The 20,227-nt window shown below is 42.0% G+C and overlaps 1 protein-coding gene across 3 annotated transcripts in view; it reads left to right on the top strand.

Moving 5' to 3' along the window:
• The window catches only part of LOC135113685 (hemicentin-2-like), a 125,431-nt gene that overhangs the window by 72,546 nt on the left and 32,658 nt on the right, over positions 1–20,227 (top strand). For all 3 annotated transcript variants that reach the window (XM_064029159.1, XM_064029157.1, XM_064029158.1), the window contains one exon: positions 19,874–20,006. In XM_064029159.1, the coding sequence (XP_063885229.1) occupies positions 19,874–20,006 (133 nt within the window). The remainder of the gene's footprint in view (positions 1–19,873; positions 20,007–20,227) is intronic.

The following is a 20,227-nucleotide window of genomic DNA, read 5'->3' on the forward strand; positions in this document are numbered from 1 at the left end:
AATAAATGAAGGATAAGAAGGAAATAAAGAGGAAAGAAGAAGACAGGAAAAACGAAAAGGAGGAACGAAGAGAAGGAGGAAGATATAGATAAGGAAGAGAAGGAAGAGGAGAATGATATAAAAAAAAAGAAAGAAAGAACAAAAGGTGTAGGAGAAGGAGAAGAAAAGGAAGTGAGAAGGATGAGGGTAATAACAATAACAAAAACAGAAGGAACAAAAGAAAGAGAAGGACGTAAAGAAAAAAAAAAGAAAACGAAGGAGGTAGACGAGAAAGGCAAAAGGAAGAATGAAGGAAAAAGGAGAAAGAAAAGAAAAAGACATAGATAAGAGAGAGAGAAGAGTGAAGAGCCGAATGACTAGAGGAACAAGAAAGTAAAGAACAAAAGGAGGAAGAGGAGGAGAAGGAAGAGAAGAAAAAGGAGAGAGGAGAAGAAGAAGAAGGAGAAAGAGGAAAAGGAGGAGAAAGAGAGTAATGTATTGTCAGACGAAGCGGAGGAATGGATAGGAGGAGGAGGAGGAGGAGGAGGAGGAGGAGAAAGAGGAGGATGGGGAGGTGGAGGAGGAGGAGGAGGAGGAGAGAAATACGGGAGGAAGGAGTAAATGTGATCTTGAAGGGAGAGAGAGACACATGAGCGGAAAGGGAAGGACGGAAGGAAGAAAGAAAAAAAGATGAACAAGTGAAGGAAGGAGAGGAAGGAAGGAAAATATAAAAGCACAAGTTTACAAATAATAAAAGAAAAAAAATAGAACAGAAATGAAAGTAGGAATAGGATTTAGGATAACGAGGGAATGGGAGGCAATGAAGTGAAGGGAAGGTATATAAAGGGGAGGGAAAGAAGATATACAGGAGTAGCATGTGCTGGGAAGAGCTGGGAGGAATGTAGTGATAGTGGTAATGGTGGAGGTGCAGGGTGGTGGTGATGGTGATGGTGATGGTGGCGTGGTGATGTAGGAGGTGCAAGATGGTGGTGATGGTGACTAACAGAGAGAGAGAGAGAGAGAGAGAGAGTGAGAGGGAGAGAGGCTGCGTATTTAGAGAGAGGAGTACCGTAGTGTGGAACAAACTAATGGAGCTTTCTGGTGGATGAAGGCGCGGACGTGGAAGGATGACGGTGGTGGTGGAGGTGGAAGCGGTGTTGGTGGTGGTGGAGGTGGTGGGGGTGAGAGGTGAGCAGCTATTGTGAGCGGAGGAAATTGGTTTGAGAGAGAGAGAGAGAGAGAGAGAGAGAGAGAGAGAGAGAGAGAGAGAGAGAGAGAGAGAGAGAGAGAGAGAGAGAGAGAGAGAGAGAGGGGACAAAGTAAACTCCCTATATAACAGTTCAATGGTAGTTTCGTGTGTGCAAAAATGGGAAAAAAATGTGATAAAAATGGAATCTAACTTGTTCGATGCAAAAGTGAAGAAGAAAAGAGAAGAAAAAGCAAAAAATAAATAAATGAATAAATAAATAACCCAGGAAATTGCGATCGACACGTGTTCTCAAATATTTTATCTTTTCTTTCTCGAAAAAAAAACATTATATAAAAAAACACTCAAAACACGAAAAAAAAAAAAATGAATGAAACTCCAAAAATCATAACATAGCAAGGAAGAAAACGAACACACACACACACACACACACACACACACACACAAACACACACACACACACACACACTCTTATATCATCCTTACCCCTCTTCCCCCACCCCTCCCCAGTCCTCTTCCTCCTCAGAAAAGTTCCCGGAAGATGAAGGAAAATAAGGCAAAAAAGAAGGAAAAGAAAAATCGTAATCTGAAAGTCTCGCTGCCTTGGTCTTCAATTAGGATTTGGAGTCCCGGAGCTTCGGATCAAGTACATCCATCGATACAGGAGTGAGTTTTATGTCCTTTTTGGTCTTTTTGTCCTTTTCCTTCCTTCCTCCCTCTCATTTTTAGCGACTTACGGGGTATTTTTCTTTTCTTTTTTCTCTCGTAAGCAGGAATGGCGGGGATGAGTTTGTTTTATTTGTTTTGCGAGGGTTTTGTTTAGGTTATATTGATTCTCTCTCTCTCTCTCTCTCTCTCTCTCTCTCTCTCTCTCTCTCTCTCTCTCTCTCTCTCTCTCTCTCTCTCTCTCTCTCTCTCTCTGTCGTTCTGATGGGAGGATAAAATGTTTATTGCTTGTTTGTATATTGTTTGTTGTGTAATTTACTTTGTTTGCGCTCAAATGGGTTCGTTTCCTTTCTCTCTCTCTCTCTCTCTCTCTCTCTCTCTCTCTCTCTCTCTCTCTCTCTCTCTCTCTCTCTCTCTAGTATTTATTGACCGATGCATCAAGTGTAGCGGAGACTTACGAGAATATCTTGTTTGTTTGCAATGTGAAGGGCCGGGCGTGTGATTGCCAAGTGTCTCGTGAATTGCAATCATGTGTTATGTCTCAAGACGCTTTTATTGTATCCATCAGGAGACTCTACTACTTCACTGCGTAGGATTGTCTGGCATGACTTTCTTCACTATCATCCACTCATTATTTCCTCGTCCGTCAGTCTGCATAAGTCCACTGAAGATAATTGTCTATAAGAAAATTCAAAATTACAAGCCCCATCTTGAAGGAGTTTAAGTCATAGGCAGTTTAAAATACACAATACGAAAGAGTTCCAGAGTTTATCATTAAAAGGAATGAAAAACTGAGAATACTGGTCAACTTTTGCATTAGGGAGGTGGACGGAATAGGGACGAGAGAAAGCAGAAAGCCAGTTTATTTATTTATTTTCTTTTTATGTAAGTAGTAGGCAATACAGAATCCGGAAGAGTTTATCAGTAAAAGAAATGAAAGACTGGGAATACCGGTCAACTTTTGCACTAAGGAGCTGGATAGAATACGGATGAGAGAAAGTATAAAGCAGGCAGGTTTTTGGCGGGGAAGGCAGTCATGCAGTTAGCTAGCAGGATCAGAAACACACTGCAGATGAAACACCCACAAGCTTCTACACACTCATCTCTGCCTGCCTGCCTACCTGCCTTCTCAACGCCACTCCACCAAACAGCCTTGTCTCAAATCCCTCCACGCAATTTTCCGTTAACATTAATGATGGTAAGATAAAACAAAGAATGTGGTGATAATGAAGTTTTATATCCCATAATATTGTGGCATCGCTCAAGATCCTCTGTATTTACTCCGTTATCAGTTGAGATTTTCCTGCGACAAGACAAGAGGAGCATGTTCGTGTTACCAGTAATTATATCAGTGCAGATCTTTCGTATTTTGCTAGTTATCATATACCATATTTGTGTAGCAAGTTGAGTGGATGACACGTTAGGAGACTGAATCTATAAACATGATTTCCTTCGAGTCTTTATAGTTGTGTCAGTATTTCCTCGTAATAAAGACAAGGAACATGTACAAGTAGCAATAGGAGACGCTGAGCTGGGCACTTGAAGGAGAGCAGCCACGAGACACCGCCAAGATATCGGTCCACAGCAAACGAAGCCTGAGTATTAGTATTGGTGCCGCAATTTATGACCTCCCAGCTGAGCCCCCTCACTGCCACTCGCCTCCCGCCACTCGCCACTTCTCACTCGCTCAACGCACTCACAGAATCCGAAGATAGGAATCCGGTTGTCATTCGGGCTTTCTTATCTATTCGTCTCATTTATCTTTTGTTTGTCTCGTGTAATTGTCACCAGTGTTAGTTTTGACGTTCGTATTTCTTTTCTCTAAGTTTCATTTGTCCCATGTCACCGTGTTTTTGTCACCCAGGAATGCTTCGAGACTGAACTTCTTATATCTTTGTTTCATTCATTTATTTTGTCCTTCGCCGCGTCGTGTGACTGTTTCCGGTGTATGTTTTGATGCTAGTTTTCTTGCTTCATTGTCTTTTTCCAGAATTCAAAGGAAGGAACGAAATTATCACTCGTTATTTCACTCTGCATTCCTCCCTTGTAGCTTCACATAATTATTCGTTATCGATTCGCCTTATTCTCACTGTTGCTTTGCTATTTTTATTGCCAATTGTTTCACTTAATCAAATCTCCCCAGTAGAGCTATTTAAGTCAGCAATTTGAGGTTTAATTTCCACGCGTGATGAATACATAACGAGACGGAAACACACAAACATGCAACAGGGAAATAACAGGAAATAACAGCGAGCCACAAAGCATCACGTTCCAATGTAAAACCGAAGCTCCGATGAAAATTGAATGGCACAGCTCGGAAAACTCGCTGGACCGGATATTCCCCAAGTCTTGACACTGAATACTTTACGGGGGCGACATAAAGCTTGCATGACGGGGCCGCGGCGTGCGAGACCCAGCGCGCCACGAGTCCCATCCACCGACCCATGCAGAGACCCGCCAGACCCGCTCGGATATTGCGTCGCTTCCTATTGACCTTTCTGGCGACGTGTGGATCTTGCGAGCTTCTTTATCTCCCCACTGGAACTTTACTCGCCACTCGTTCTGCTGTGTGTGAGTCGTAAACCGCGGCCATATGTAGGTCAAGAGGCGCCGCACTCGCTCGCTTGCTGAGGTAAGTTTATACAGGCACAGGAATTTATTAGCCGCTCTGGTGCTGATTTCATAATTGCCCCCGACTTTGTGACGTGTCCTCGTGCATACTAAGTCCCAAGGTATGTAGGTCGGCCAGGTCCTCCCGCACCGCCTCCTCCTCCTCCTCCTCCTTCTCTGTGACCTGCCTGCCTGCCTGCCTACCTGCCTGCTCCCCGTTTATTTAGGAGTTTAGGCATTCCAGTGTTGATTTCGTGATTGGCATTGACGGTGTGATTAGTCTGGGCCTGACTCGTGACTGCCTGGAATGTGTCGCCGGCTTGATACTCCTAAGGGACGGATTGCAGGGAGGTGGACCGTCGACTTAAATGTTTAGGTTTCACTTAAAGAATTAATATAGTGGGTGACTGAAAGGGAGGTCTATTAAAGGATACAGGTAAAGTTATTGCTATACTTATAAAAAAAAATCGTGAAGTTGATATTAAACAGAAAATTGTGATATGGACCTTCGACTTATTTTTTTTTGTCTCACTTCAGGAAATAGTGGATGACTGCAAGCTCCAGAAAAGGATATAGGTAGAACTAATGCCATATTTAACCCTTTCACTGTGATATACAACAATTCACAGCACTAAAGGCAATGAGTGTTATCTTTATAAGCATCTCCAAGGAAGAAGGGGATAAAAAGAATAGATTTTGCAGTTTATAACCTGTATAATCTTTACAGGTGGCAGTAGAACAAGAAAAAAAGAACATATTTGGGTGGTTAGTAATAAAGGAAAGATATGTCATGTAGCAGTGAAAGGATTAAATGACTTACCACAAAAAAGGGAAGTGATTTGGGCCTAAAGGGTGAAAGTAGCAGCACATTCTTATAAACCAGTGGAGATGTATAGGGAAATCCAAAGGGTGAAATCAGTGTTATTGTCGAAGAGTAATCAGAGGGTCGCTGTAAAATGTGAATCTCTCGGGGTAAAAAAGTAGATGGAATTGGTGTTTTACTCAAGAGATCAGTGAAGAGAAAGTCCTGGAAAAAAAAAGGCTTTAAATCAGGGTCGTGTACCTCCCCTATCCCTACCCACCCTCAAAAAAAGTGACTAAAAAAAAGTGAAGCTCCAGGAAAAGGACATCAGAGTTTCCCCCATTTCCGCATAAGAGACAAAAGGGAAGATTTAGAATAGGCGACTGAACCTCTACCGCCGCCACGAGCCTCGCCATTCACCGCCGGTGGCTGAACCTGATCGGAATTTCACATTTCACGACACGAAGGAAAATAAAAAAGAATGAAGGAAGAGAAGCGAGGGGAAATAAGTCGCGAGGATTAAAGGTCACGATTCGGTCACGCCTTGGTCACGACTTGGTCACGATTTGGTTACGACTTGCCTTCCAGATTACGTAGCATGGCAGCGAGGATACAGGGCACGGCAGGTCACGAGAGAGAGAGAGAGAGAGAGAGAGAGAGAGAGAGAGAGGGGGGTGTTAGTGGGAATGGGAGTGACGGGAATGCCAGAGGTCATCCCACAACCTCTCAAACCTCCACCTTGCCTCCACTCCACTTCCAGTTTCGCTTCCTCTTACTCTTTCTTTTCTTCCCAACCCAACCCGGCTCCTCCTCCTCCTCCTTCTCCTCCTCCTCCTCCTGTCCTCTAATCCTCATCCGGCGTCCTCCCCCGCTTCTCCGTCTTACTCCTCCCTTCCTCCTCCTCCTCTTCCTCCTCTTCCTCCTCCTCCTCCTCCAATACCAGCCAACACGAGGCGCTTATCGGAAAATGTCGTGAGTGATGGCAACAGTGTGTGTGTGTGTGTGTGTGTGTCTGAAAGAGAGAGAGAGAGAGAGAGAGAGAGAGAGAGAGAGAGAGAGAGAGAGAGAGAGAGAGAGAGAGAGCAGTGATGGGATTTAAACTAGTCAGTGGGTAATTTCATATGCCTAGGAGTCATGCTAATTGCCTTTATAAGTTACGACTAAATGACAAGCGAAAATTTGGTCATTAAGGCAGTAAAGGATGACCAGCAGGGTTATTGACAGTTATCTTGCAAATGAGACCTTGAACTTTAGACTTGCTTCGCTCCCTTTAGGTAAATCGCAGGTGTGAGGGTGTTATGAGGCTTCGGCACACCTTACGTAGAGTGATGGCAAGGTGGTGATGGGAGTTGTGATGAGCTGCAGCAGAAGGCTATTTGCGCTGATGCTTGTGGTGATGGTGATGGTGATGGTGATGGATTCTTGTGGGTGGTGGTGATGATGTGGTTGTGGTGAAGGAATGATGTGGTGTGTGTGTGTGTGTGTGTGTGTGTGTGTGTGTGTGTGATTTCAGTCCTTGTTTCTATAAAGGGAATTGATCGTGTGTGTGTGTGTGTGTGTGTGTGTGTGTGTAAACAGTTTATTAAGACTCAGTTCGCTGCATTACACACACACACACACACACACACATACACACATACACACAAAACATAACACAATGAATCACAGAAACACAACCCCCCCTTCTTCCCCCCAACCATTACTCCGCCCCTTGCCCAACCCCACACACACACACACGCACATACACGCGCACGCAACAAAACACGCAGACACGAAACGATTACATCACCCAACAAAAAATAGAAAACACACACACACACACACACACACACACACACACACACCATTATGATAACCTCACTCAAATATACAAAAGAAACAGAGAATAAAACAGACCAAACGAACCTATTCTGAACCACGTTACTTGGTACACACAGTGATTAGAATATGCATCGAATTAGCATAACGATCTGGAACCGAGGAGAAGATGAGGAACGAGAGAGATTAGAAAGGATGGAGGGTAGGAGGGAAGGAAGGAAGCAAAGGGAGGGAAGCTAAGGCAGTCTTCAGGGTAAATGCTCCTCCACACAGAAGCAAGGGTAATGGGACCTCCTGGGGGCTGCTGAAGGAGGCGCAGTAGGAGGGAAGGGAAGGAGAGGAGAGAGAATGGTAAGTTTTATAGAAGTGATAAAATAAGTGTTTTGGATTTCATGTATAAATTGAAGATAGAAGGACAAGATAGGATAAAGAATTTATGGAGGAGATGAAATAAATGTGTGTAAATTTTGTGTATAAATTGATGATAGGACAAAATAAGATAGCAAACTTTACAGAAAACTTTATAGAAATAGAGTGCGAAATGAAATTAGTCATAAAATCTTACTCACAAATTTAAGATAGAAATAACAAGATGAAACTAAAGATAAGATAGAAAAAAAATCCTGAAAACGGTAAGATACAGACAAAGATAGCCAAGTGTTAATAAATAAAAATATAAATAAATAATAATCACCAGTAAGAATAGAACCACAAAAATAAAAAGAATAAAAATAACAGGAAAAGATTATAAAAGAAAAAAAAATACCACATATAAATAAAACACAGAAGAGAATATAAAAGGAGACAGATGGAATATACAAAACTGTCAGATATAAAATGAAGATATATAGGAGAAAATTGGCGGAGATAGGAGAATATATAGATAAAGAGAGAGAAACTGGAAAAAAAATTTATAAAAGAAAAAAAATACCACATATAAATAAAGACACAGAAGAGAATATAAAAGGAGACAGATGGAAGATACAAAACTGTCAGATATAAAATGAAGATATATAGGAGAAAATTGGCGGAGATAGGAGAATATATAGATAAAGAGAGAGAAACTGGAGAAAAAAAGGTACAGAAGATAGAAGATGTGAAACAGTAAATAGATGTCAATAAAGCTACATGGAGCGTGAGGAGCGTGGAGAAACATGAGAGAAGAGAACATAAGAAAGATAGATAAGGATACACTGCAGAGAGAGAGAGAGAGAGAGAGAGAGAGAGAGAGAGAGAGAGAGAGAGAGAAATAGTGTAGATAATAGTGAAGAAACGGGAAAGAGGATAACACCAAACACACACACACACACTCACACACACACACACACACACACACACACACACACACACCACACACACACACACACACACACACACACACACATGGATTCAAAAAGCAGACAGTTCAATAAAAATTAAAGAATAAATAGTAGCCGATAAATCAGACAGCCGGACAGACACAACGAGGAAAAACAGCCATAACTTTTTCATTCACGGCAGTAACTTAACACTCATTTATTCCCTGTGCGCTCTGTTGATGAAAATTCTCTCTCTCTCTCTCTCTCTCATCTCTCTCTCTCTCTCTCTCTCTCTCTCTCTCTCTCTCATCTCTCTCTCTCTCTCTCAATATTTAATCTTTTCCTTACAATTCCTCATATATTTTTTTTAGCTTATCTTTGTTTTTTATTTTCAACGCATCATTAATATTACACCTTTCCCTTAAAATCACGTGTATTTCAAATTTCCCTTAATTTCTCTCTATAACCTCTAACTTCACCCCCATACTTGCTACCATTCACTATCGTCAGCTTCACTTCCAAACCATCCCTTTATATAATATTGATAACACTAACACTAATAAGAGGAAGACTGACAGCACTACCTGCTACCTTCTCCTACCTTTACCCCTTTTCCTAACGCTCCCAAGCTTAGCGCAGCGGTACTTGAAGCTGAATCTTGTCTAGTGAACGAGGCGTGTGCTAAGAGGGGCCTGAGAGGAGCCTGAGTGGAAAGTGAGAGTTAATATAGCTTAGTGGAAAATGTCTCAGGAAGAGTGGCGGGGAAGACTCAGCTAGGAGGGTGGTGATGGTGTGGGTGTAAGTGGAAATGTGGCTGTGTGGTGGCGGGTGTTAGTGTTGTAGGTGCGATAAAGTAAGTTAAAGGTGTTAGTGGAGGAATTGTAGTGGTAGTAGTAGTTGTTGTTGTGTGTATAAGTGGTAATGCGTGTAGTATGTGCGTTTATGCAAGGTGATGTAGTAGTAAATAAGGAAATAAGGAGGAAAAGGTATAATGATTGATTTTTATAAGTTCCCATTGACAAATAAAAGCAAATCAGTGTTGGAGGAAATAATCAAGGGAAGAATTTAATCGAGAGGTGTTCATTTTCAGTACACGCGTTATGAATGAAATACGGAGAAGCAATAGTAAAGCAAATATTCTCACTTCATATCCGCAGAGAAATATACAACTGAACTCAATTACAGCGAAGTTCAATACGAATACAATGGAGAGTTTGGCTTTTAATACCTCGAATTGGATGAGCACTTGCATATAACTGAATGGAGAGAGAGAGAGAGAGAGAGAGAGAGAGAGAGAGAGAGAGGAGAGAGATGAGAGAGAGAGAGAGAGAGAGAGAGAGAGAGAGAGAGAGATATTTGAGCAAACTTTCTTATCTCGAAATGGTGGGGGCGTAACATGATAGACTGGACTTAAACGGCTGTGTGTGTGTGTGTGTGTGTGTGTGTGTGTGTGTGTGTGTGTGTGTGTGTGTGTGTGTGTGGTGTGTGTATGTGTGTGTGTGTATTCAAGTTCCCTTTTTTTTTTCTTCCTTGTGTGGGAAGTGCTGAATAAAAATCCTACATATTTTTTTTTCTTTTCTTTCATTACATTGCTTTGATATATTTACCATCACCTAGCAGCAGTGTGTGTGTGTGTGTGTGTGTGTGTGTGTGTGTGTGTGTGTGTGTGTGTGTGTGTGTGTGTGTGTGATTATGCAAGGTTCTGAATCCCCTGTATGCGAAAGTTACAATTTACAGTACCAGACATAATAGATATTTTTCCCCTGACGCACACTCCTCACGTTACGTTCATCAATACAATTCTTTCCCCTTCCTTCATCTCTTGGTTAGCTGAGATTCCACCCCTCCTGATATTTATTAATTTGAGAATGTACAATAAACTAATAACCATATATAGTTATTAATTACATTTCTGTTGTAACGTAGAGGACGTATATATAATCATTAATCAAATTTCCATCATAAAAAGGAAACTAGAAATAAAAATAAGGTAATCAGAACACATTTGGACTGTCCACTGAAAATTTCAACTGTAAACTTCACATCTCTCTTGCTAAAACAGTTTCCATGAAGTTAGGTGTTCTGTATTGCTTCCGCCAATTATCGTGCTCCCAATTATTTTCTCTATACAGGGACCTTACCTGTGTGGAGTACTGCTTCCACATACAGAGAGGTCAAACTCCTTCCTAAACAGGGTGGAGTCAAAAGATTTTCGTCTCACTGATTATCCTTCCCCTCTAACAGACCCTCATTAATCTTCCACTCACCGCCTCAGTGTAGCATTTATTAGTACTGTATCCTCTGCCGTTTCTGCTATGGTTACTGCTCTTCCCAATTTGATAATTACATGGCTTCCCTTCCCGAGGCCATGCTGCACAAGACTTTCAACTTACTCGCATTCCTGTGCTCTCCACCTCACTAATGCAAGTGAACCAGCTCCTTCATTCCTTCTCATCCCTTTCACTGGTAAACAATGGGACCCTCTTCCTGTTTCTGTATTTTCCCTGCCGACGTTCTGAACTGTTTCAAAAGAGGAATATCAAAACGCCTCAAGAAAAAATAAAAAGTAAATAAAAAATAAATGGCCCTTCTTTCGGTTCCTCTGTCCCTGATTCTTTTCCGGGAACGGCATTTGTGACTGGTGTTTTTTTCTTTTCCCTTTTTTTCCCCCCTCGGTCGCTCTCTCCAATACATAAAAGAAGTAAAGAATAAATTCCCCGTTTTTTCATGCGTGAAGGAGGCTGACGAAGGAAAAAAAAAAGGATAAGCAAGGAAAGAAAGAAAGAAAGAAAAAAAAAGATCGCAAAGTTACTGATTCAAAAACAAATAAATAAATAAATAGATAGAATATGAGGAAGATTTCGAGAACAGAGATCACGAAGAGAAAAAAGAAAAAGAAAAAAAGCAAGGAAGAGAAAAAAAATAACGGAAAGTCAACGATTAAAAAATAAACCAATAAATAAAATATAAGGAAGACTTCGAGAACAGAGATAAATTTAGTTCCAGAGTCAATTGTGAAAAATTTAACATGCATATCATCGTTTTAAGAAATGCAGTATTGAATCTCTGCATAGTTTTACAGATAATACTTCTGCTGGGGACGTCGGGCGATTCATTTCGTGGCGACGGTGCAAGAGTGAAAGGCCACGTGGAGGGAGGCGGTAATTGGGCAGCGCATACAGAAGGATACGGTTTGTGTTGTGATAATTAGCGCTATTGTTATGAACGAGAGGGTTGTGTAAGGGCGAATGAAGGGACTCTCTCTCTCTCTCTCTCTCTCTCTCTCTCTCTCTCTCTCTCTCTCTCTCTCTCTCTCTCTCTCTCTGCCAGCAACTTTCCTATCATTAATCAATGGCTCTCGCTCTGAACACGACGCATGACTAATTGTGTTGTGAATTAAAAACAAAAATGCGTGATTATTCTTAGTGATTAAGTTTGCAGTGTCTTATCCTGACATAAACAAACACACACACACACACACACACACACACACACACACACACACACACACACACACACACACACACACACACACACACACACACACACACACACACACACACACACAGTCACATTAACTAAAACAATAGAAAAAAAGGAAACCATCTATTTAATTTCCTCTATCGAATGCATTAATCTCACGTTCATTACGACTCTAATGATGTATCAATATTTTTTTTCTTTCCAGTGATTTGTTTGTTGAAAAAAAAAAAAAGCTTCTGACATTAATGCATTCCGCTACTGTGCTTTATTTTCCTCGTCTTTGTTTACTGGCACGTGAAAGACTTGGTTGCAGTGTGTGTGTGTGTGTGTGTGTGTGTGTATGTGTGTGTGTGTGTCCGTCCAATCGTCCCTGGTTAAGTAATTCCCTTTGCTAGTTATTTTTAATTAATAATATACTCTGATGCAGTCTTGTTTCTTATAGCTTATTCTCTCTATAAGTCTCCCTGTCTATTTATCGTATTCCTTTCTTTTTTGTGTCTATAACTGTTTTTTTTTTTTTTCTGTCATTCCATTAGTGTTGGCGTCTGTTATTCTTTTTTGTCTGTCTTTCCGTCTATCTGTGTGGCTGCGTGTCTGTTTTTCTGTCTGTAATCGTCGTATCAATTTATTTTATGTCAGACAAGCTTATATTGTGATCCCAGTCTCCTTGTCTCTCTCTCTCTTTATCTCTTGTCTGTTTTTTAGCCTTTCTCTCAATCCCATCTGTCCGTCTGTCTATGTATACGTCTTTAAGCTTATCCATGTCTGTTTGTTGTTCATTTATGTCTGTCTGTCTGTGTATCTTACAATCCCTTCTGTCTGTCTATCTGTTTGTGTGTATCTGTCTTTAAGCTTACCCATGTCCATTTGTCTTTCATTCTTGTCTTTCTTCACTTCCTTTTTTTTCTCACCCAGCTCAAAATAGCACATCACGATTCAGTATGTACATGGAAACACACACACACACACACACACACACACACACACACACACACACACACAGGGATTGCATCATGACGCTTGTCTGGCTCTGGAAAGCTAAGCTGCTGATTGGCTGCCGGATAATGATCACATTACTGACGGGGACACCGGGCTCGCCATTGGTCAAACATCCGTGACGTCACTGCATGGTGCGATTCATCTCTTAATTATCAAAACACAGCTAATTGGAGCCGTAAAGCAGCAGTGTACATAGATCTTTTCGCTTACCTTGCTTGTTTTGTGTGTGTTGAGAGAGAGAGAGAGAGAGAGAGAGAGAGAGAGAGAGAGAGAGAGAGAGAGAGAGAGAGAGAGAGAGAGAGAGAGACACGCTTACATACACAGACAAGCACAGAATCCCAGAGAATTTCCAAGATAAACAGAGGATCTAATACAAACAGATAGACAGACAGACACTCAGACAAGAATAGACCTGAACAAATAGGCAGGAAAACACACACAGTTAAATAAAAAACACATGCAGATAAACGACTCACTGGACAAACAGACATAGACAGGAAAAGACATGCAGAAATAGAGAGGAAAACACACACTTTTTAAAGAGAAACAAAATAAAAGACTTACTTGATAAATAGACAGACAGATAGACAGACAAACAGGAATTATACAGATAAACAAACTGGCTCACTAAATAAACAAAATAAATTAACCAAATTACACACAGACAGGCAGACAAACAGACAGGCAGATACAATAAATGGACAGAAAGATAGGCAGCCAGACAGGAAATATACAGACAGATAAACAAACTGGCTAACTAAATGAACAAAAGGACATGAAAAAACGAGTGTTAAAGTGAACCAAATTACACCCACGGACAGACAGACAGACAGACACACAGATACAACTATTTGGTAACGTGCAGTACAAAAAAGATAAAAGTTTAGAAAATGCGCTTTTTACTCCCTAAGTTGATCCTTTTGGTGTTAAATTCCCCCCATTCATTTCTCTCTTTTCTGGCCATTAAACTTGAAGAGAGTTGTAGTTTATATAATTTTTGGGCCAGCAGAGAGAGAGAGAGAGAGAGAGAGAGAGAGAGAGAGAGAGAGAGAGAGAGATTAGAGTTGTCAAGTAATTAATGCTTACTCGTTGACAGAAAGACTCATGTGCTCGCTGTTATTTTGTATTTATTTTCGTAATTTCCTCATTGGTCTTAAATAAAACCACTTTTTTGTTGTTTTTCTATTTATCTATGTTTAGAAATTTAGTTGATATCGTAATAGTGCGCAAAGTATGCTTGATTCTGAGAGAGAGAGAGAGAGAGAGAGAGAGAGAGAGAGAGAGAGAGAGAGAGAGAGAGAGAGAGAGAGAGAGAGAGAGAGAGAGGGTGGGGTTATCATGCTATATTCATTATAATATTTTCTTTATCCTTTCCACTTCATTTGCATCCACTTCCTTCCGTGTTCATTAAAATTTCATAAATGTCGACTGGTGTCAGCTTAAAGCGCGCGCGCGCGCACACACACGCGCACGCACGCACGCACACACACACACACACACACACACACACACACACACACACACACACACACACACACACACACACACACACACACACACACACACGTAAATAAAATGTTTTCAGAAATACTAAATAAACATCAATGGAGAGCTATACTTACCTGAAGAGAGAGAGAGAGAGAGAGAGAGAGAGAGAGAGAGAGAGAGAGAGAGAGAGAGAGAGAGAGAGAGAGAGAGAGAGAGAGAGAGAGAGAGATTATAAACACTGTTAAAATATTTCAACGTCCTATCACGACTAAATTTAATAAGCTTTAGTGGATGTTATTAATACCTTCAATGGCGTTTTCATAATTCCTGTGACAGTTTGACAAAGATTACGTCACCAGTGAGAAAAAAAAAAAAAACACTTGTGAGAACCCAAGTAATCACCACTGTGCTCTTTGAATGTGGTCCCAATGAGAGCATAGAACATTTAAGAGCATGACTTGTAGTAGCAAACAAGGTCGAGCTTCACCACTTTCCGACAAGCTGGGAGACACGTAAGCCGACAAAGAGAATTACTAATTGAAGCTACACGCGTGGAAAAGTGTTTGGTCCAGAAGCAGCCTCGTAGATACATAGACGCAGAGCCAGCAAGGCCTCCACTTCCCACCTCCTGTCAACTGTTGCCTGGTTTGCTTATGATCAGAAGTCAGGTATCGTGTTGCGTTCTCCCGCTGTGTTTAGGGTAGATTAAATTAGATGAGGGTAGGTTAGGTTAAGTTAGGTTAGGGTACGTTAGGTTAGGTTAAGTTAGGTTAGGGTAGGTTAGGTTAGGTTAGGGTAGGTTAGGTTAGGTTAGGTGAGGGTAGGTTAGGGTAAGTTAGGTTAGGGTAGGTTAGGTTAAGTTAGTTAAGGGTAGGTTAGATTAGGTTAGGTTATGTTACGTTAGGTTAGGTTAGTATTGGTTAGGTTCGTTAGGTTGGGTTAGGTTAGGATAGGTTAGGTTAAAATAAGTTATGTTACGTTGGGTTAGATTACGTTAGATTAGGTTAGTTACGATTTTTCTCCACTCTGAAACCTCTTCTCTACCAGGAATCTTGAAGAACCATCGAGTCCTAACACACTAGAGGACTTTAGAATGAGAGAAAACCCTAAACAATGAAGTAAATGTTGCGTGCTCTTTGACTTCCTACCATGACTGTACTTCCTTGAGCGTGCGTGAATGTGGCACCGCAAGGGGGGAATTAACGCCTGGTGCACTTGCTTGTGTCTCGCCCAGTGGCAGCCCCGCAGTGTCCTCCAGGCAGCGTGATGGAGGAGTCGTGTCCGGCGCGCTGCTTTGAATATGTGGTTTAAAAAGGAGCAGCTGCTTGAGAGCAATTTGTTCCTTCCCTGTAATTTGCCGGAAAATATCCTGAATGAAGAGTTTGCTGCGAATTTTCTTCTTCTTTTTTTTTTTTTTTTACTTCGTGTTCTTCAGCTTTAATGGCATACGGAAGAAGAAGAAGAAGAAGAAGAAAAAAGAGGTATTACTGCGGCAAAATTAGTAGTTCATCCACCTCTTCCTCCTTTTCCTCCTCCTACTACTCCTCTCCTTCCTCTTTCTCCTCCTCCTCCTCCTACTTCTACTACTACTGCTAGTACTCCTCTTCCTCCTCCTTCTACTACTACTCTTCTCCCTCCTCCTCCTACTACTAATACTTCCTGCTTCCCCGCTTCCCTCTGCCGCCGTGCCCATTCAGAAATGTCACGCCCCACATCAGGAAGCTCAGCACAAAACCTGGCAGGTCTTCCTCACGTCCTTCCAGCTGTGGGGGTCTGAGTTGAGGCGCGGCGTATTGACACTGAGAATCCGTTGAGAACCCCCGCAGCCGCCCAGCGTGAGTGAGGAATAACTACTGGTGTATGTACTTCCTGTATACCAACACTTCAGATTATTTATTTATTTATTTATTATTTATTTATTATTATTACTTACTTTTTTTTTTTTCGTTTCTTTACCGGTTTTACGTCCGGTTCCTTAGTGCATGAGGGTTAGGACAGGCAAGGACGGTGTCTCTTAACGGGACTTTGAATTGGCTTTTGGGAGTCGTTATCCTGAGAGTTATCCTGAGACTGTGAAGGATTCGAACCTGTGCGCTTGAGGATCTCTGGACCCCCAAAGCGCGCGCGGTCCCACTGTACCACGGCGGTTGATTTTCTTAGTAATTGGTAACTCAGTTGTTTTGGCTGTCTCTGCAAATATTCCGCTATACTTAATCAGTGTTGGTTGCCGTGTTGGCTGCCACGCCCGACCAAACACATTCGAATCGCTTCATCTCACCGTTCGTCGTACAATAATAGATATTAATAGGCGCACAGGAAGAACACAACAACACCTAACTCTGGATTGTTAAACTTCCTGCCGCTACCGAGTGTGTTTATTATGAACTTACGGCAGGGATAATGAGGCCACGCACACCTGCTTTCGACGGCCCAGACTCCCGCTCATTAGGTATACATTACATACTCCCTTCTACCCCTTGATGTGTCTGGTCCTGCCGGCGCGAACAGAACTAAACACGTTACTCTGTCTGGGCCGCGGGAAGGAACAGCGGCAGTCTCGTCTGGTTCGTTGCCATTCACCGTGTTGTTAAGGTTGTTTGGGGTTTTATTACAAGTCTTTTTCTTTTTTTTTACGTATTTTTGTGAATAGTCAAATTTTACGGTGGCAGAAGATTGGAAGTGGTTCTTAATTTTGCCACATGCGTCTTTCTAGTATTTTTTGTGCGTATATGGTAAAAGTTTATGGTGTTAGAAGATTGGGGGTATAAAATGATGAATGCTTGCAATGTACATCTGCTGAGTAACGTCTAGTAAAGTGTAGATAATGTTAGGCGTTTTATCACCTGAATTTCTCCTTATTTCTGGGCTTATGGAGGGAGAAGATTGAGAAATGCTTGCAGTGTATGTACAGCTGGTGAACGCAGTAATGTGTAGATAAGTATACAAAGACTGATTTTCCCATTTTTTTTTGCTCTCTCTCTCTCTCTCTCTCTCTCTCTCTCTCTCTCTCTCTCTCTCTCTCTCTCTCTCTCTCTCTCTCTCTCGGGCATATAAAATGAGAAATGCAATGTACAGCAGGCAAGCATAAATGGCCTTATTTTTCTATATATTGCTTACTTCTCCTCTTCTCTCGCATGCCTCCCTACGCTGGTGAATTACCTCTAAGCGTAGATAAGCATAAAGGACCAGAGTTGTCCATATTTCGCTCACTTTTTAAAAACGCACATTTGTTTAAGTTTAGCGCGATGATAAGCTTAAATGTCCTCTTTTTTTTTTTTTTTTTTTTTTTTTTACTGTTTGCTCGTGTATCACAAATGTTCACGGGGTCCAGTAAATAGCACGAGTTATGGCATTTTATCTTGATTTCCACATGCACATTACGCTGACGGACGGCTGCACACTGTCACGGTATTGATAGCGGCGCGGAGGGGCATTTATTTTAAACTGGTGAAGATAAACTGCTGATTTCTATTTCGCATTATCAATTCTGAGTAGAGTAAACACGTTCCTTTCATTATGCCAAGGGGTGAGAGAGAGAGAGAGAGAGAGAGAGAGAGAGAGAGAGAGAGAGAGAGAGAGAGAGAGAGAGAGAGAGAGAACAGAATTTTACCCCACACAAATCTCCCTCAGTTTTACATTTTTATATCTTAGAGCATTACACGTCCAACCTTCCTTCCGCAAGCTGATTGTCTCCATTCGTCCCTGCTGTGCCGGTCTGCGGTGTCTGCTGTGTCCAAATGGTGTGTTCGTCTCCCTCCATCACCACCAAGCTGTTTCTCTGGCAAAGCTTCAGCACAGAAAGCTTTGCACCACATGTCCATCCTTGCCCTCCCTCCTTCTCTCTCTCTCTCTCTCTCTCTCTCTCTCTCTCTCTCTCTCTCTCTCTCTCTCTCTCTCTCTCTCTCTCTCTCTCTCTCTCTCTCTCTCTACCCCTCCCATTCATATCTGTCAGTCCTCCATCATCTCCCCACCTTCCTCCTCCCCCCGTGATGGCTCCAGTGCGAGGTTTTCAAGTATTTCCAAATTTTGCAGCAGCAGCATCCATTTGCCTGCGCCACATCCCCCTCCGCTAACAAAGATCCTCGCGCCACGCACTTAAAATGATTTTTTGCCGGCCTTTTTTCCAGCATTCTTTTTCGTTCCCATTTCCTGAGCGTCGCCGTGACACGTACGCGAAGCAGACTCATGATGGTTTTGTTTTTTTGCTTCTTCCTCTCTTCCCCCCCCCCTCTCTCTCTCTCTCTCTCTCTATTTCTCTGTGCTTTATGCCTCCTCCCTTCCGTCGGGTTCTCGTTGGCTCCCGTGTTTATCTTCCTGTAGTTCGTTTGCCGCTCGTTCGCTGCGTACCTTCACTAATATGCAACCGTGAAATTTTCTCTCATTTTCATACACCCTTGAAAGCTAACCAGGCCTGAAAGGGAAATGTAAAAAACGCCTCCTGGTAAAATGTCACTAGAAAAAGACGGGCGGGGGAGAAACAGGTTACAAAAATGTTCTACAAAAGTGATTTTTTTTTTACATTTCCCTCCGTATCGTCTCCCTCTCGACTCTTTGAACTTTGCCCTGCGCTGCCCCTCGCCCGACCTCCGCCCGCCCGCTGAAAAGGAACCGAGTGGCAGATAAGCTTTAGGGCTCTGAGCTCACAACCTGCCTGCCGTAGTACACCTTTCCGCCAGCCAGGAGCCGCACCATCTCCTTACGTGGCTCCTTCTCTCCGTCAGTAACGGGAAAACACGTCGCCAGGAGATGGAGGGAAGGAGATGAAGGGACGCGCCTCGTTGGGAAAGCAAGTGGAAGTCATAAGAAAGGAAATGAAAACTGGAATGAGAGTTTATGAAAGCGGTACAAATAAAGTGTATTGCTTTACTTATAAACTAATGCATTCTGTTAAAGCTACAATAATATCAGTAAAAAGATGCGGAATGGGAACTGTAATCCTGAACGTTAGAGAGATGAATGTAATGTTTTTTTTTTTTTTATTTATTGAAAGACTACACATCGCATTATAACAGAGGAAAAATCAGGATTAAAAATAATGTATATTGCTTGACTTACTTATGAGCTATTCAGTTTTACTAAAGCTACAATGAAGTGAATAAAAGATACCAAATGGGAGCTGTTCGTATAATTATGAACGCGAGATGAATAAATGTAAAGCCTTTGTAATTTACTGAGAGACCATTCAGTGCTTAACAAAGGAAACAGACCAGGATTAAAATAACGTGTATTGTTTGACTTATGAACTACCAAAGCTACAATGAAATGAAAAAAAATATATACCAAACGGGAACTACTAGCATAATAATGAACGCGAGATAAATAAATGTAAAGCCTTTTTTATTCATTGAGAGACCATTCGGTGCATAACAAAGGAAACAGCGAGATTACGGTTCCATACTGTCTGGGATCCCGGTTCATTCCCGCTAAGATGAAAGGATTAACTGGTTTCGCGAGTCCTTTCAGGGATGGCCGGGAACTTTCGTGGCTTGCTGACTCAGCCTCTGTCTCTCCCCTTCCCCACAGCGCCCCTGGTGGCCGTGTACGCCGTGCGGGGCCAGACGGCGCTCCTGCCCTGCAACCTGACAGCCGGCGACCTGGAGGACCCCGTGATCTTGGTGCTCTGGTACAAGAACGGAACCAAGACGCCTGTGTTCAGGTGTGTGTGTGTGTGTGTGTGTGTGTGTGTGTGTGTGTGTGTTGGATGAATAGTATAATCGTCAGTAATACCAGAAGCAGTAGTATTAGTAGTAACAGTAGTAGTAGTAGTAGTAGTAGTAGTAACAGCAGCAGAAACAGGCAGTAGAAAAGGCAGGAGCAGCAGCAGCAGCAGCAGCAGCGACACTAATTTATATAATATCTCGTAAAAAAAGGAGTTAT

The sequence above is a fragment of the Scylla paramamosain genome, chromosome 26 (genome assembly GCF_035594125.1).
Source record: "Scylla paramamosain isolate STU-SP2022 chromosome 26, ASM3559412v1, whole genome shotgun sequence".
Classification (NCBI taxonomy): Eukaryota; Metazoa; Arthropoda; class Malacostraca; order Decapoda; family Portunidae; genus Scylla; species Scylla paramamosain.